Source organism: Brachyhypopomus gauderio, chromosome 7 (genome assembly GCF_052324685.1).
Source record: "Brachyhypopomus gauderio isolate BG-103 chromosome 7, BGAUD_0.2, whole genome shotgun sequence".
Lineage (NCBI taxonomy): Eukaryota > Metazoa > Chordata > Actinopteri > Gymnotiformes > Hypopomidae > Brachyhypopomus > Brachyhypopomus gauderio.
In genome coordinates this window covers 32203577-32222238 of record NC_135217.1, presented here as the reverse complement: position 1 = coordinate 32222238, position 18662 = coordinate 32203577, and the positions used below count along the sequence as shown (strand labels likewise).

Genomic DNA, 18662 nt, shown 5'->3' with positions numbered 1-18662 from the left:
GTCTTTGGGTCTTTTATTTTGAAAATGAGTCAAATCAGTTTCTGAATTCACATTAACAACAAGTATGGCGGATTCAGTAGAAGGCGTCTATTTCGTCGTAAGCAACATTCCTGCTAGTTTTCGATCTGCGGACCTCAGAAACTATTTCAGCCAGTTTATAGAGAGCGGGGGGTTCCTGTGTTTCCATTACCGACACCGACCGGAGGTTTGTGTAACACCGGCGGAGTCCGACGTCGTCCCCCCGGGTTCACCATCAGCGGCGGACGCGGAGGGACCCGGTGAGGGCGGCGGGGCGGCCGGTGGTGGCGGGTCGCGCCGCCGCCGCTGCTGCGTGGTGGCGGTGCGACCAGACGCAGCTGACCGCTTCACGAAGATGTACGCGGGGAACCCGTGGATAGACGCGGAGGGCGGCTGGCTGGCGAGGCGCTGCCTGGTGAGGAGGGTCCGGGTGTCGGACCACACAGGTCAGTTTATGGGTCTGTTTCCTTTTATGTGGCTACATATTAAATGTAGAGTATAAATATATATATGCAATGTATGTAGTTGTAAACAGTTATGGTTATTGTACATGGTATATTAAATATTGCACATGGAAGAACACTAGGAGCAGTAAAGTACAGTGAGGAGATTGTTGTACAGTACAGGTGAGCTATGGAGAGCAGTGGCTGTTGTACAGTCTGACAGCGGCTGGATGGAAGGACCTGCGATATCTCTCCTTCACACAGCGCGGGTGCAGCAGCACGGAGAAATAAAAAAAACATGATTCTCACAATGCTCCCAGCATTCTCCAGGTGAGAGAGAGACCTGTGTAGAAGGTGGATGATGGCATCCTCCACTCCAATGCCAGGTTGGTAGGCAAACTGAAGTGGGTTCATTGCTGGACTCACCAGTGGGCAGAGGTGAACAAGAAGCAGTCTCTCCAGGGTCTTCATCAGGTGTGAAGTCAGTGCCACAGGCCTATAACTATTAAAGTCTTTCGGGTGTGGGGTCTTTGGCACTGGTACCACGCAAGATGTTTTCCAAGAGCTGTTTCCAAGTTTTTTTTTCTCTTTATCCAGATCACGACATTTTCCCGTATAAGACGAAGGCCGAGCTGAGGCGACCCATCGCGCACACGGAGCATTTCACGGAGGCGGACCTCAAGGCCCTGCCGGAGCTGAACCCGCCCGCGCTGATGCCAGCGGGGAACGTGGGCACCCCCGTCAGCGTCTTCCTGCAGCTCATCCAGTCCTGCCGTCTCCCTCCGCGTCTCATCCGCAGGCTCGGACTCACCTTCCCGAAGACGGGCTCGCACCGTCGCTACGGCAACGTCCCCTACCAGTACCGCAACACCAGCGTCGTGACCGCGGACGAGGAGAGCGTGTTTACGGCAGGAGGGGTGGAAATCTCGGGCCCCGGGACTGTGGCCCCGCCAAAGTCCACCGCGAAACCCCGCACGCGTTTGTTCCGGGAGCCTCCGGTCAGAGAGCGAACGCCAGAAGCTGAGAGTGAGGACCAGTCAGGACCTGATGATGTATGTTGGCCATGACATATATATCCAAACAGATATTCAGATTCATATTTCAAAGCCTAATATTCATGAGTACCAGACCGCACCTGGCGGTGCAAACTGTGCTATTGTCATGTCGTAGTATTGAAATGTAGGAAGGGTAGCGCTGACCACACGTGTTCTGTAGGACGATGACCGATGTGAAGAGTGGGAGCGGCACGAGGCTCTTCACGAGGACGTGACCTCCCAGGAGCGCACCAAGGAGCGGCTGTACGAGGAGGAGATTGAGCTGAAGTGGGAGAAAGGAGGATCCGGCCTGGTCTTCTACACAGACGCTCAGTACTGGCAGGAGGAAGAGGGCGGTGCGTCATCCGGTGGTTTCACTGATCTGTCAGCAGGAAAATGGATCAGTTCTCAAACACAAACGAGCAGCAGAGATCTTTGAAGCAGCAGCTTTCCTGTTAATCTCCAGTTGTAGATTGTAGCCTGCGTCATGGGTGGTCCTGCCCTGCTTTGATTGCATCGCATTTTTAGGCTCTTGGCTACAGGAATTGTCAGTCAGTGTCGTACACAATCATGATGCACCTTTAATGGGTTAAATTCAATATGTCCCTAGATTAAAACTTTCTCTCATAAGGTAATTTTCTCCTTTAATGCCTGTGACTTTTTCATCTTCTACTTTTCTTCTCTGTAGATTTTGACGAGCAGACAGCAGATGACTGGGATGTAGACATGAGTGTCTACTATGACAAAGGTAGACTGTTGTTTCCATGTTGTTACCATACTTTCAAAGGATATGAGACATTTTGCCACAGGCTTTAATCATCTTTAAGATTCAGCCTATAAGCTTATTCACATTGTTTGTGGCAGGAGTTACATCACGGTTTCTGTTATGCCCAGATGTGAAAGACTAATTTGCTGTACTAATTACCCTAGGTTAGAGGGGCTGATGTATTGCTGTGGATGTGGTCATAATGTGACGGTTATTACGTTCTTCTTGGGCAGACGGAGGTGACATGGACTCCAGAGATTACGTCCGCATGCGCTACGAGAACAGGCTGAGAGAGGGGCTGGAAGACCGATCCAGCCAGCAAAAAATTGGCACCTTTGAAAAGTTCACTAAGGTAAAAATGTAAATGAAAAATGTAGGCGGGAACCATATTCCCACTGTGTTAAATTTCATTAATTATTTGACATGGCATCTAGATTTACTTGGTCTATTAAAAGCGGTAGACCCTTAATGACCAGGGCTACTGTATGTTTCATGTTGTATCTTTTGTGTCTTTGTTTTTGGGTGTGTGTGTGTGTGTGTGTGTGTGTGTGTGTGTGTGTATGTAGGGAGTGGGGAGGCGAGTGATGGAGAAGCAGGGGTGGAGGGATGGTGAGGGTCTTGGTCACACCTGCGTGGGGATGTCTGAAGCTCTGGAGAACGACGGGCAGCTCCCCAACTGTAAAAGAGGCTTTGGGTGAGTGTTCATAACATTTACATTTACGGCATTTAGCAGACGCTCTTATCCAGAGCGACTTACAAAGTGCTTTGCTTCTGATCACAGAATTCATCCTAAGAAATAGTAAAAATAGGCCAGAATTCAAGACACCATTAAGTCAGACTACTACTAAACTACAGGAGTCAGTATCATTACCTAGTGTTTGCAAGTTAGGCATTTGCCTAGAAGCACAAATAACCATAAACAGACATACAATTTAAGAACAACGGCAAGTGGTATCAGCTGAATTAGTGCTCTGGTAAGAACTCAACAAACAGGTGGGTCTTCAGTCTACGCTTGAAGATAGTAATAGACTCTGCAGTCCTAGCAGCTAATGGAAGATCGTTCCACCATCTTGGAGCCAGGACGGAGAATAGTCTGGAGCTTTGTCTTCCATGAGACTTTAAGCATGGAGTTTCAAGTCGAGCCAAGCTTGAGCTTCTAAGTGTTCGCTGTACAGATCGGCGTTTCACCATGGACATCATGTAGGGAGGGGCCAGTCCATTTTTGGATTTGTAAGCAAGCATCAAGGTTTTATAACTCATCACCCTACACACTCATGTTCACATTAACCAAACAGGAGCCACATGACTTTATTAGCCTCTTAAGTGCTTTTTTCTCTTTCAGACTTTAAGCCAACTATATTACACTGGTTTATCATCTTACAAATCATCCATATAATAGCAGCAGAATGATCAATGTATAATGTGATATTTAAGATTGTGGAAAATTACTTCATATAATTAATTACTCTCACATGTATCAATGGAAAAATCTCTCGTATAAATAGAGCTTTTATTTTTGGACAAGATTATCCATAAAAACTAGCCAGTTTTTCTAGATTATTTCAGACATATTAAATGTGTTTGATACTGTATTAGGCATGACTGTGTCAAGACCAAGAACTTAACAAATCAAGTCTGGGACTTGCAGTGTCTGAGACAAAACTGAAAACTAAAGAATTTGAATATAAAATTGACAAACATAAATTGAACAGTTAAACTACAAACTTCCTAAAACTCTAACTAAATAATAAATAATGTATTAAAAGCAAAGGTAATAAAGGTGATCTTTAGTGGACTACATTTACATTAAACTCACTGTGTGAACTAAAAGCATAGAGCCTTGAAATCATATCAGAAAAAGATATTTTTTTCGATTACCACAATTTTTCCCATTGGATTAGATATTCTAGGGTTTTGCAAGGAAATTTTGTGTCAAGACCAATAAAGAAATTACCCGGAGTACATGACAAGACCAAAACAATTGATATGGCTTTGTGTAATACTACATGAAATATTGACTTGAGGCATACACTAGACATAGTCCTCAGGTTTGTATTAAAGCCAGCATGTTACTATTTTTTGCAGGTATCATGGAGAAAAGCTCAGTTCTTTTCAACCGTTTAAAAAACCTCGGCCAGATTTTCATATATCAACTATTTACGACAAGCCGAAAGACATTGACCATGGCGACAGTCTCCTGCGACGGCAACCAGGCACAAGCATGAAATACAAAGACTGGCAGCCAGGAGGCAGCACTGCGTCGAAGAGATGAACATACAATTGCTGATTTGTTAAAAATTCACAAATTTTTAGTGATACTTGATAATAAAAATTTTCAGCTCCGAAATATACTTTCTGCAAGTATAATTTAAATAAAAATAATCACCCTGTTAAAAAGGGCCTGTTTGTTTTATAATGTTTTCCTGTTTTTAGTAACCTTTTCTTCATTGCAATGTAAAAATATATTTTTATTATTTTATTAAAGCAAATAGAAAACATATTTAATTGTTTGTTTGAATCTCAGAAATATGAAATAATTAATAACTACTTGTTCATCACCTAGAGTAGATATTATCTTAGAGTAGCTTGATCAACGTTAATCAAGGTACCGATTTCTAGTGCAACTGGAGGTGGAGCAATTTTGTTGTCGCTGGATGCTAGTTGAGGTGGTGTGAAAAAACAAAACAAACAGATAATTTAATATAAGGTCTGGTATAAGTTTTGCGAGACTTTTAAGTGAAGGTGTGAGACTGGTTCCGGCTCGTTGGTGCTGTGCTGCGGCTGCCTTCACACTGACGGACGCGTCACCAAGGCTGGAGCGGACGGCAAGATGGCGGCCATCTACACCAGCCTCAGCTTGTGAGTGTCTTGTCGCCTGATTATTTACATTTGCACTTCATAACGGCTGTCTCTATTCTCGCAGCCAGATCAGGTCGTGTTCATGCGAGACGTGGAGCTGCAGAGGCGGTACTGTGATTAATGTTACCCGTCAGAAACCAGGTTGTTCTCCAGTGCCATGAGCTGGTGTGTGATGACTAAATAAATAAATGAATGTGGCTTCGTGTGGTGTTTACAGTAGCGGGGGGTCGTTTGGATGGCAGCGACACTTTTACACGCACCAGGGGTTCATATTAAATCGACTCCTGCTTATTAGACCGAAGGTTAAATACATATCGTTGGACAGCTTGGTTGGCTGTTCCTGAATCAACGTGTCTTATGGGTGAACATCCTTATGGCACTGATATAGTCCACACGCTGTGAAAGTACCTGTGATCTACTGTAATCTAGATTACTGCAGGTAAAACAGGTTTCGAGGTGGGTCGGATCACATCAAGGATAGGTCAGATGGAGGGGTGAAATCGGAGAGATTCATGTTTTGACACCAGCTCCTCTCCCATCGCTGCTGTTTTGACACGTGCAGGAATTGCGCATCTTTTAGTGTCACCGAGTTATACGCAAAATCCAACGTTACAGCGCCAAAAAGGTTATTTGTATCTCGTGTTGTTGAGCTTAAATCAAGTTAGTGTGCTTAATTATTAAGAAGATATCTTGTAGGCCTAAAATAATATATTAATTCACTTTCCACGTTTGAAGTGTCTTTTAAATACGTTTTTTTACTACACCACTATAGCCTACATATAGTAGTTTATAAATTCCTGTTCTAACCCACTTTGCCATTTTCGTAAGTCATAGCATGTTCTTTAGTGGCCTGTACTGAGTAAATGACAATACATTACGCAGTATGGGTCAAGTGATGTTGTAGATGTGGTTGTCACATGGCACTTGGAGACTAGTGAACAACTGTGGTCATTGTGTTACTTGATCTGCGCTAATCTTATAAGTGTCTTGATCTGGACTTTTGTAGGCACATCACCCCTGAGAAGTTTTACGTCGAGGCGTGCGACGATGGTGCCAACGAAGTCCTCACCATTGACAGGGTGTCCACAGAAATGACCCTCACAGGTAAGATAGCAGCACTCTGGTTGATGCTCTAATGAGACACTGGCCACCCACAGCAATGCACAAGGGTTGGTTAGTTGGCTGTTCCATGATGTTCCGGAGTGTTCTGGGGAGTTCCAGCTCTCGTGCTCTGCAGGCCACTGAATCACACTTGGATTTGATTTTGCTTTGAATGGTTGTTGCGCAGGGAGGAAGGATATCCCACCGTCAGCTGTGACGCGTCCTATATGTGGCATCATGGGAACCATACGCCTTGTGGCAGGTTGGTACTACACAGCGCTTGCATTTGTAAGCCAGTGACACCGTTCCATGGGCGTATCAATTCATAACACACCTACCAGTCAATGAAAACTGGCAGGAAGAAGCTAGCATGATGTCACACAATGAAATAATCATTTTGATAATACCAACTGTTTCACCGGGGAACTGCACTTGTGCTAGCCACATCAGCGTGTTTAGCCTGAACTTTTGTTTTTCTTTCATCAGTCATAGGAAGGGCTGCAGTGTTTTTTGTTCTTAACAGTACCTCCATTTGCATGCACGCCTCGTTTCAGGCATGTACCTCATCGTGATCACAAAGAAAAGGAAAGTGGGTGACCTGCTGGGTCACGTGGTTTGGAAGGCGGTGGAGTTCGATGTGATCTCCTATAAGAAGACAGTGCTGCACCTCACCGACAATGAGGTTTGGCTGCTCGCACTCGTGCGCTGCGTTCTAAAAATGCCTCTCCCGGTTTAGTCCCAGCGCCAGGTGCTGTTTGTGTCTGCACTCTCATTTTTCTACTCTGAGTTTAGCTAAAGCGTTCATGCTGCCACTCTGCCTGGTGTTTTAGTGGGTTTCCTGTAGAGCAGAGTTTCTGCACACCTGGGAGTCTTTCATCACCTTCATCACCACACTGAGCACTTGCATTTAGCATGCAGAATTTTTCTTAAAGCCGAGTCACAAACTGGTTCCTTTACTGTGATTTTCATGCTGATGGCTTCCATCATCGTGTTACAGTGATGTCGTTATGCTTGTTTTTAGCGGGGGGGGGGGAGGGGGGGGGGTGTTATGACGCTGTTTGTTTACGGTCTGTCGAATGTACTATGTGTTTAAATTAGAGCCCATATAAGGCATATACAGCTCGTCCTACCGTAAACTATCATCTGTAAACTCTTCGGTGTTCTTCTCTGCCCTAGAATCATCTCCTTTTCCCCCTCGTTCCCTCTATTCTCAATCTTGATACTGCCTTATCTATCTACAATCATTCCCTTTCTGACACTCTGAACTCCTGTGATAACTCGATATGTTCCCTCCACCCACATATCACCCTGATTCACACCTGACCTACGTGTTCTAAAGACTACGGGCAGGCATCTTGTTTGGCTATATAAGAAAACTGGTTTGCCTGTTCATCACCAGGCTTATATTGACCACTTGACCAAATATAAGGATGCCTTAAACTCAGCCTGTGCTCTGTATTACACGTCTGCAATAAATAACTATTTTTTCCGACCCCAAGCGACTGTTTAAATTGTTAATAATCTTCTACGTCCCCCTTCATCTCCTCTGGCCCCTACATCTGATCAACGTAACGCATTTCTTAGTTTTTCACTAACAAAGTCTCAGTTATCTACTAGGATCTGCTGACGGATCAATCACGTAGTTCTTCTTTCTCCACTTCCTCCCAGATGACTGTCTTGCCCTCTCTGTCATTCTCCATTTTTTCTTTAGTTAACTATGCTCATATAATTAATCTCCTCACCAGTTCTAAGTGTGCTACCTGCATTCTTGATCCTATACCTACATCTATGCTTAAACAGGGCGTCTCTTTATCCTTCTCTATCTGTCATCTTGTTAATCTTTCTCTTGTTTCTGGCCATGTTCCATTAGATTTAAAGACATCTGCCATCACTCCGGTTATCAAAAAACAGAATCTTGACACTACTTTTCTAAGTAATTATCGCCCAATATCTAATCTACTTGGGTGTTCTGGTACCGTTATGTCTTGGTTCACTTCGTACCTTTCGGATAGATGTCAGTTCAGGGCCGGAGTGGGACACTTTTTCAGCCCAGGAGTTTCATGCCCAAATCCGGCCCAAACTTATTTTTCCCTCCCAATCGGCCCAAACTAGAGATTGACATGAGCCGGCCCATCGGGAATCCTCCCGAATCTCCCGATTAGCCACTCCGGCTCTGCGTCAGTTCATACGCTTGGGTAATTGTAAATCAGATTTAGCTCTGGTTGCTCAGGGTGTTCCTCAGGACTCGGTGCTAGGACCACTGCTCTTTACCATTTATATTCTACCACTAGGTGAGTTGTTACAGCAGTATGGATTAAAATTCCATCTCTATGCTGATGACACTCAGTTTTATCTTAGCTTTAAGCCTCATGCCCCTTTCCCACCCCCATCCATCACTAAATGTATCTTTGAACTCAACCTGTGGCTGCATGCTAATTTTGTTCTATTAAATGCTCATAATACTGAGTATCTTATTATCGGTAGTCTGTGGCCCTTTCCCTTGCCAGTACATCACTTACTGTTGCTGGTATGCCAGTCAATTCAACCCCTGTTGCACGTAATCTTGGAGTTCTGTTTGATCCGACTCTTTCATTTGAACCTCAGATACATTCACTCACTAAGTCAGCCTTCCTACAACTCTGCAATATCTCCCGCCTTCGTTCATTTCTGTCTCCTAATTCTGCTGAAACCTTGGTTCACGCTCTCATCACTTCTAAACTAGATTACTGCAACTCTCTCTTCTATGGTCTCCCCTCTAAGTCTCTTCGGTCCCTTCAGACTGATCAGAATGCTGCTGCTCGTGTTCTGACCCAGTCAAGGAAGTACGACCATATAACACCTGTCTTAGAGCGTCTTCATTGGCTTCAGATAAATCTCTGTATCCAGTACATAATTCGAGTACTAGTATAAAGCAGTCTCTGGCTTGGCTCCCATATATCTGGCTAATCTTTTGCACCACTATGTCCCTACTCACCGGCTTCAGTCATCTGACTCTGGTCTCTTAGTTGTTCCCAGATTCAAGCACCATGGGTGGTCGATCTTTTAGTGTGGCGGCTCCGACCCTCTGGAACTCTCTCCCCCTATCTCTCCTCCTTTCTCTCTTCCCCTCTCCCTCCATCTCTTACCATCTCTCAACACATTCAAGGCTCAACTAAAGACCCATCTATTTAATCAACATTTTCTCACAACTTCCTCAACTTGGATCTGTTCTATGGGATTTCTGTTTTTCTTTCTATTGTTTTTATTTTTGTCTGTTTTGTTCTTGTCTTTGTTCTTTTTTGTATTTCTCTGTAAAGTGTCCTTGGGTACTTTGAAAGGCGCTATATAAGTGGAAAGTTTATTTTTATTATTGTTATTATTATTATTATTATTATTATTATTGGTTGGAATGTCCTGTTTTCTGTTTCAGAGCCAGTTATTTTTATACATGTTAATGTTGGTAGATTAAACCAAAAATAACAATGACCATTGTTGTGAAATGGTTTTTATAGCAAAATATGATTGATTGCACATTTTCTAAAACTCAGAGGCGATGTATGCTGTATGATGTACTGATGATGTATGATGTTTTAACTCTTCAGATGCAGGACAACAAGTCCTTTCTAGCTATGATCAACCATGTCCTGAACACAGACGGTTTCTACTTCGCCACCGACTACGATCTCACGCACACGCTACAGCGTCTGGCCAATACCAGCCCTGAATTCCAGGAGATGAGTCTGCTGGAGAGGGTGAGGGGCAGTTAGTCAGGGGGGGTAGTCTGGGAACGTGGGGGAGGGGTGCTTCTAGTGATATGAAAGATGGATGTGTGTATTTTGAGACGTCCAGCTCATGGAAGAGGCCCACTTTAACACCTCGACTTGAATTTTGTCGTGTGTAGGCAGACCAGAGGTTTGTATGGAATGGTCATCTCCTCAGAGAGTTCAGCGCACAGCCAGAGGTAAGTGTGAAAACGTCAGAGCTGAAGAGATTTGCTGTTGGCCCGTTCCAAACTATAGCCCCTTATCATCCAAATTAAGTGACCTTGGATAAATGTATCATCATGTGTCATCACCATTTCTCAGACAAATAGCACATTCACTAAAGTTACAAGCTGCTCTATTGCCCCGCATTCCTGCAGATAGAGAGTCCTTACTTGGCATGTTTAATTATTAACACTGGTCTTTCTCTTTCAGCTGCACAGATTTGCCTGCCCTGTTGTCCATGGCTGTATCCTTAACTGACTCTGTGGTGATAGTAGCTAGTATAGTAGGAATGTCGGCTACATATTTGACCTTTCTCCGTGCTGACATTCCTCATTTCATTCACAATCAGCTTCATAAGTCATAGGTACAAATAAAAATCAAAGCTTGTTTTGTTTTTTTGTTTTTTATTGGGACTAACTGAAGAATTTGGATCTCTCCCAGCTAGCCTAGCCTCTGGGCAGTGCTGAATTGTGGGTAGGGTTTTTGTCCTTCATACCTCCTTAACTGTGGCCCCTCCCAGTCATCACAATGAGAACCTGCTGCATCAACGGCAAATACTTTGACTGGAACATCATTTCTAGGCGGAGCTGTTTCCGCGCCGGTGTGCGCTACTATGTCCGAGGTGTCAACTTTACCCACAATACAATAGTTTACATTTTTACATTTACATTCTTTTACATAAACTATGAATGACATGGCCACAGCTGAAGGGTTCTACTCAAATTCCAGAGAAACTCCAGCCAGGTCACATTTGTGTAGCATTTCACATTCTATAATACCTGAGCCAGGTGATGGGTGTCCTTCCCTCGTGCGTGTGGTCTGCAGCTGACACAAGTGCTGTCCAGCCGAGCTTCTAATAACGATCTGTCATGCCTTTCAGGAATCGACTCTGAGGGTCACGCTGCCAACTTTGTGGAGACGGAGCAGATTGTTCAGTATAATGGTGCAAAGGCGTCTTTTGTACAGGTGAGTCTTTTGAACCAGCACGTTCACCAGCACGTGCACCAGCACGTACAGCAGCACGTTCACCAGCACGTGGGCTGTACTGAATCACTTAGCAGTGATGCTGCTTTGCCATGCTCAGGGTTTCTTAATGATTCAGCAACATCAAGGAAACCTTGTGTTGTCCTCCAGAGTGTAATAAACAGCAGAGTAGCATCACACAAAGGCCAAGCACCTTCAGTAAAGTTCTGAAGAGGTTGTAGGCAGAACCAGGACAAACCACGTACTTGTCACAGTATTGGGCCGCAGCTTCAGGTCTGAAAGTACAACAGTGAGGGAGGAATTAATGTGTCAGTCGTGAGAAATGGAGGCTGTTTCTGGAACTCTGCTCACTCATCTCCTGATGTGAAAGGAGAATGGATCGAATAGTCATATTACATTACGGAATATTTGAATTGGAGCGTATGAAGAGTATTACAGTCCATTTCAGTTTCACGTAGGTAACAGAGCAGTTAGAACTGGCTCTTCCACTGCTCTCAAGGGCAAATATAGACAAGCACCACGATGGAATTTCCTCCCCACTGGAATTCATCCTCTGTTAGCTGCGTTAGCTTTGTCTTTGTGGATTTTAAAGACATGTAGCTTGCAAGCTTCCTGCTGCCTCTCTTGAAATGTGTGGGCTTTTTCTCACACACATTTGTGCTCCGTCTCTGCCCCATTCTTCCAGACACGAGGCTCCATTCCTTTCTTCTGGTCCCAGCGGCCAAACCTCAGATACAAACCCAAACCACAAATAAGCAAGACTGGCAATCATGTGAGTTTGGATATTTTTTTAGATAAAAAAATTCTGATCTTACTTCCTCTAGATTTACATTGGAGATTTTGAATGTATATTTTGTAAATAGCTTGTCCTTTTTTTAAATTTCTTTGTTACAGCTGGATGGGTTCCAGAGACATTTCGACTCCCAGATCATAACCTATGGCAGACAAGTCATTTTAAACTTGGTGTGTACTTGCATTTTGGCCTTTGAGTATTCACAGCAGTCCCTATACAACTCTGATAAGCAGTCTGTAATACAGGATGTGAACATGCACTGTGTTGTGACACACCCACATCTCTGTGCAGTCCAACATCGTGGATAAACATAGGACTGCTTTTAAGAAATCCTTGACCTTGTCCTTGCAACTCCAAAAACTGTATATTTATTCTATCTAGGTTAATCAGAAAGGCTCAGAGAAACCTCTAGAACTCGCTTTTGCCAAGATGGTGGAAAGCCTTGGCAACGGCATGATCAAGTGAGTGAGGTGTCGCGCAGTGCGGCTAACACTGTGAGCTTCTGTGGTGTGTGTTTGCTTGCGTGGTGCTGATGGAGCTGTTCTCCTTCAGGTACGTGGCGTTCGACTTCCATAAAGAGTGCAGCCGAATGAGGTGGCATCGCCTGAAGATCCTCGTGGAGATGGTGGCTGAATTACAGGATGAGTTTGGGTACGTCGTTACGAGACAGTTTGTGACACTTGTCAGGGCCACTCAGGAGTCATCCAGGTTGAAGACCAAGGCACCATGTTATTCAGTGTTTGTGATAATAAAGCATTAATGAAATGAGGCTCGATGAGGGAGATCCTCAGATCATGTGCGGACGCTTGTGGTCTTGACCGAAACCTTGAGGGTTTTGGTGATCTAATGGATTTTTCCACAGCAGTTCTGTTGACTGTACAAAGATGGAGTGTGTGTAACATTTTGAGTGTGCAGTGCATGTATTGGGCTTTCAGCTGGCTAAGAACGTTCCTGTCATGAGGCTGTCTCTGTGAACAGTTACTTCCTGGTGGACGTAGATGGAACAGTCCAAGTCCAACAGGAGGGGACATTTCGCAGCAACTGCATGGACTGTCTGGACCGTACCAATGTCATCCAGAGTCTGCTGGCCAGACGATCACTGCAGTCTCAGCTGGAGGTGAGGCCACTAAAACACTGGCGGAGCGCTACACCCCCTGAATATATGCCTTCAGTGTTTACCTGTTCTCCGCCAGGCCGTGGGTGGATGTGTGGGTGTGGTATGTTTATTGTACCCTTAAGGTTGAAGAGTTCTGTGTCATTAGCTGTAGTCATTTGTAAGCAATTAAAGTTTGGAGCTCGCAAAGTTTAAAACACACAAGCCTGAGCACTACGTTAAACATTAAGAAACGGAATTTAAAAAATAAACATTTTAAACAAACATAATTATAGGTTATTACTAATAAAGACCATACTAACGTGAGCGTCTACATCAGTGTTCTAGTGTTAAGATTAGATGTTGGTGGTCGGTGGTGATTTTAAAGGGCAGCTCTTGGGGGATGAAGGCTGTGCTTTTTCTTGTACTTTCTACTGACTATTTGCTTTACCTGCAGAGAATGGGGGTCCTTCATATTGGCCAGAGGATTGAAGACCAAGCTGATTTCGAAAAGATCTACAAGAATGGTGAAGGCTCTCACTTTCACTGAAAAAGTTATTTGCATGCAAAAAATCTTTCGGAGTCGCGTGTTGTCTGCCTCACTGTCTTCCTGCCTGTTCCTCTCTGCTTCTCTCTCTCACTCCCTCTCTCTCTCCCTCCCTCCCTCCCTTTCCAGCATGGGCTGACAATGCTAATGCCTGTGCCAAGCAGTATGCAGGTACAGGAGCGCTAAAGACAGACTTCACACGGTGAGTGCCCTTTGACATGCACACAGCGGTGTCCTCCGACGAGCCTTTGGCATCAAACGAACAACTCCACGTCCAAAAACACATTGGCACCAAATGTGTCCACAGAATCTTAAATGGTCGTGTGTGTGTGTGTGTGTGTGTGTGTGTGTGTGTGTGTGTGCGCCCGGGTGGGTGTGTGAGCGTGAGAAAGAGAGACGGGTAGTGTTGATAGATGGTGTTTGAATGACTGTATATGGGTTTGGTGTGTGCTCAGGACAGGAAAGAGGACCCAGTGGGGGCTGCTGATGGACGGCTGGAACTCCATGATCAGATACTACAAGAACAACTTCTCTGACGGCTTCAGACAGGTGCCAACAGGCCCACATGTTCTGGGCGTGCCACCCACTTCCTCATGTGTTTAGTAACATGCAAACTGCAAACCAGCATCAGGACTTTTAATCTGATTCACTTTCTGTTCCCATAATTTCCTTCATGTCCTTTATTCCTTTTTAATCGGTCTGTCCTTCCTTCCTTCGGTCCCAGGACTCCATCGACCTGTTCTTAGGGAACTACGCAGTGGATGAGGTAGATCTGAACAGTCCCCTTCGTGAGCCCAAAGACTGGAAGTTCCTTACGGTGAGAGAGAGTGAGAGTGTGAGTGAGTGTGGGAGAGAATGAGACATGTACACACATGGAAAGATGGGCCAGATGGGTTTGTGAAACTCTAATAGTTTTGTTTTGTTTGTTTTTCCCTCTCTCAGCTGCCCATCATCATGGTGGTGGCGTTCTCCATGTGTATCATCTGCCTGCTCATGGCTGGTAAGAGAACTGAGCTGAGTGCTGTGGCTCCAGCTTCACTGTTATTGTCCGTCAGGCAGATGTGTAGGCAGCAAATGTTCGTTTTAACGTGCTTCGCTAGTTCAGCTGTGGAGATTTAAATGCCTCCATGTTGCTGTTGACACTTTGCACTGTCTTGTGAAACAACAAATAGCCTAACTGGGTAAGAACGGTGTGTCTCCCCAGGTGACACGTGGACGGAGACGCTGGCGTACGTGCTGTTCTGGGGCATGTCCAGCGTGGTCACGGCCGGAGTCATCCTCTTCAACGGCCGGGACTTTGTGGACGCACCCAAGCTGGTCCAGAAGGAGAAGATGGACTGAGTGTGCGTGTGTGGAAAGCAGCTGGGTCCCGTTGACTCTTCTTCATCCTCATCCTCTGTCCTGTCCTACTCTCGCCTGCGCCACGGCTGGAGCCTGTACTGATGCCTGTCCATCATCGTCATCATCGCACACCGCGAGAAAGCGTGAATGGAGGACGAGGAGGAGGAAGAGTGTGGGCTGGGCGGGGCCACAGGGGTGTGTGTTACAGAGACAAGTGGTGTTAACCACACACACACACTGCTCTCCACACGGCAGTATCATCACAGAGGACCAGCTCATTTCTGACTGGACAGAGGGCAGCGCTATTCCTTTAGCGCAAAGCTACACTGGCAAGACTAGACCCCCCGAAACCCTTTTGACTTTTTGAAAAGTTCCCGTTAGGACTTCCACTCTTAATGCCATGTAGTCCATCCTAATAATAATGTAGCTCTTTATTAAATTCTTGAATCCTGTTGAGGATCCTAGAATTGCGTGTACAAAATAAGGATTTTCTAACACAGTTCCACATTGCCACAAGGTTTCTGGCCCAAACCTTTCTGGCAACTAAGCTTGCTGTTTGATGGATGCATGTTTTAGCTGTCGTGCCAGTAGGTGGCATGTGTGTCTGCTGACTCATGCCTCTCACTGTTGTCTGCCAAATATGTTTAGGATGATTCTCTGCCTCTGTCCACACATTTACAAGATTATTGAACCGACCTCAGTCAGAGGTGGGCAACATCTTTGATGGCCAAAGTGTTATTTAACGTGTATCATTTTGTCTATCATATGGTCTTCCCTCCATGAGTTTGCTGTCTTGCGATGAGTTTGTACCAGTGAAATAGCAATATCATGACACATTGGAGAGGCAAAAAGTTCAGTTAGACTGAACCTGTGGTAGACCATAGTCTGAGACTAATTATTTGAACCACAACATGCACTGGGACCAACAGTCTTATCGGTGGTGATGTGCTGCTGGTATCTGCTGACGTCAGAGCTCCATCCTCTCCTTGGAGTCTGAGGTTACAGAGGGTGAGTGAAACTGCTCACCACTGACCCATGCATCATTTCTACTGCATCTCTCTCTTTTTCTCCTTACCTCCCTGCAGAGAACCTGCTGCCCACCCCTGCACACTTGCCCTCATCACTTACGTATTCTCTCTCTGGGTTGGTTGTAGCTTTGTCAGTTCCTTATGGGATGATCGTTTGCCTTAAACTGGGGAAAGGAGTGCCGTGCTGTACATGAGAGAGAAATGTACATAAGCAACGTTGTTTTACAGTGCAGGATTTCCTTGGTATGTCTAGGATCTGCCTTATTGGAGAATGTAAAAGACAAATCGTTATTATCGTTATTAAATTGCTAATCATTATTTTGTATTGTTCTTCCGTTCTGATATACTTTTTTTTTCCAACCAACCATTTCAGCTCAGTGACTGACTTTATGAAATACTGGACTGAACTATGATTCAGATAAACAGATTGCTGACAGTTTTATCACTGTTTCACAAAAACTAGTTTAATGTATTTACACATCAGTTTGTCTACTGCATTAAAGAATATTAAATTAAAAACATTACACTAAGACCTGTCTGTCTGTATATATCGACATATGAGGAAATAGAGGGAAATATGACTATAAAAGTAAATGTGTGTGTGTGCGCCATATTTTGTCAATTGTGATTTTTACACCGCAATCAAAATTTGTCCTCCGCTTTTAACCCATCTGTGCAGTTAGAACACACACACACACACACTAGTGATTACTAGTGGCACCTCAAGGGCACCTCAGTCATGGCCTCAGGCCTGGGAATCGAACCCACGACCTTCCGGTCACAAGACCCGTTCCCTACCACCAGACCGTGGCTGCATCTCAATTCGGGCTGCAGCCTACGTAGACCGTGTAGACCGCAGCCCACGGTGGCCACACACTTCGAAGGCCGGGTAGGCTGCATCTCACGGCTGTTAAATGAGACAGTCTAGTCTTCGCAAGACGTATGTTTGCGTGACCACACTCTGCCCCGTTACATACGTTACATACGTGTTAGCGAGCTGTCCGACAAATATCACATCACCCACAAATGCCTAAAAGAAAATGCGTTGAACATGTATTCACATGTTTGGCGGGAAGTATAACTTCATAACAAAATTCAATGTATTTTTATAAACGTTACTCTTTAGTAAATACTCAAAGCACATGTTTACCTGCAATATCATTAATAACTGGCATGTTATTTAGCATCTCACTGCAGTATAAATGTCCATATTTAAAAAATACCGACATTTAAAAACGAATTATTCGGCCCGTACACTAGACTCCGCCTGTTTATTGTTCATAGAGCAATGAATCCTGGGGTATGGTGGGACGCGAAGGATACTCAGATGCATCCTTCGTTTTCGGGGTTTTGAAGGCTACATTCGTCGGCCGCATAAGAAGGAGCCCACGAATTGGGACAGCCTCGGCGCGGCGCAGTGACGTAACCGGCCTACAAATGCGCACTTCGTGGGCTGCAGCCCCTGAATTGAGATACACCTCATGACTGCCCCAATGTTGAAATACTGATGAAAATTGACAATCTTGTAAATGTGGAAATACAGTGGGTTGCAAAAGTATTCATACCCCTTGAACTTTTCCATATTTTGTCACATTACAACCACAAACATAAATATATTTCACTGGAATTTAATGTGAAAGACCAACACAAAGTGGTATACAATTGTGAAGTGGAAGGAAAATTATACATGAATCAAAACATTTTTTACAAATAAAAAACTAATAAGTGCGACGTGCAAAAGTATTCAGCCCCATTTTCCCTGAGTGCAACCAATTGCATTCAGAAGTTGCCTGATGACTGCTAATGACTCAAAAGGGTCCACCTGTGTGTAATCTAATCTCAGTACAAATACAGCTGCTCCGTGACGGCCTCAGATGTTGGTTAAGAGAATATTGGGGAGCAAACAGCATCATGAAGTCCAAAGAACACACCAGACAGGTTAGGAATATGGTTTTGGTGAAGTTTAAAGCAGGCTTAGGTTATAAAAAGATTTCCCAAGCTTTGAACATCTCACGGAGCACTGTTCAATCCATCATCCGGAAATGGAAAGAGTATGCCAGAAGCCATGTTGAGGACACAGCAAACATGTGGAAGAAGGTGCTTTGGTTAGACGAGACCAAAATTGAACTTTTTGGCCACAATGCAAAATGCTATGTGTGGCGGAGAAATAACACTGCACATCACTCTGCAAATACCATCCCCACTGTCAAATATGGTGGTGGCAGCATTATGCTCTGGGGGTGCTTCTCTTCAGCAGGGACCGGGATGTTGGTCAAAGTTGATGGGAAGATGGATGGAGCCAAATACAGGGCAATCTTGGAAGAAAACCTGTTGGAGTCAGCAAAAGATTTGAGACTGGGGCGGAGGTTCACCTTCCAGCAGGACAACGACCCTAAACATAAAGCCAGAGCTACAATGGAGTGGTTTAAAAAAAAGAATATTCATGTGTTAGAATGGCCCAAAGTCCAGACCTAAACCCAATTGAGAATTTGTGGCAAGATCTCAAAACTGCTGTTCACAAACGCTCTCCATCCAATCTGACTGAGCTTGAGCTGTTTTGCAAGGAGGAATGGGCAAGAATTTCAGTCACTAGATGTGCAAAGCTGGTGGAGACATACCCTAAAAGACTTGCAGCTGTAATTGCAGCAAAAGGTGGCTCCACAAAGTATTGACTCAGGGTGGCTGAATAA

The 18662-nt window shown here is 44.6% G+C and overlaps 2 protein-coding genes across 2 annotated transcripts; both read left to right on the top strand.

Moving 5' to 3' along the window:
* Window positions 1–49: 49 nt before the first annotated feature.
* On the top strand, window positions 50–4761 carry gpatch3 (G patch domain containing 3). The gene is made up of 7 exons (XM_077013316.1): window positions 50–464; window positions 1059–1513; window positions 1677–1851; window positions 2184–2243; window positions 2495–2613; window positions 2828–2955; window positions 4347–4761. Exons 1-7 carry the CDS (start codon window positions 65–67, stop codon window positions 4531–4533), a joined length of 1524 nt encoding a protein of 507 aa, XP_076869431.1. The 5' UTR covers window positions 50–64; the 3' UTR covers window positions 4534–4761.
* A 230-nt stretch (window positions 4762–4991) lies between these two features.
* sacm1lb (SAC1 like phosphatidylinositide phosphatase b) lies at window positions 4992–16502 on the top strand. The gene is made up of 20 exons (XM_077013315.1): window positions 4992–5120; window positions 6127–6224; window positions 6409–6483; window positions 6776–6903; window positions 9803–9952; window positions 10102–10161; window positions 10397–10430; window positions 10707–10808; window positions 11067–11152; window positions 11856–11942; window positions 12065–12133; window positions 12345–12424; window positions 12516–12614; window positions 12942–13080; window positions 13514–13583; window positions 13733–13805; window positions 14059–14152; window positions 14328–14420; window positions 14546–14603; window positions 14808–16502. Exons 1-20 carry the CDS (start codon window positions 5092–5094, stop codon window positions 14942–14944), a joined length of 1761 nt encoding a protein of 586 aa, XP_076869430.1. The 5' UTR covers window positions 4992–5091; the 3' UTR covers window positions 14945–16502.
* The last annotated feature ends 2160 nt before the right edge of the window (window positions 16503–18662 follow it).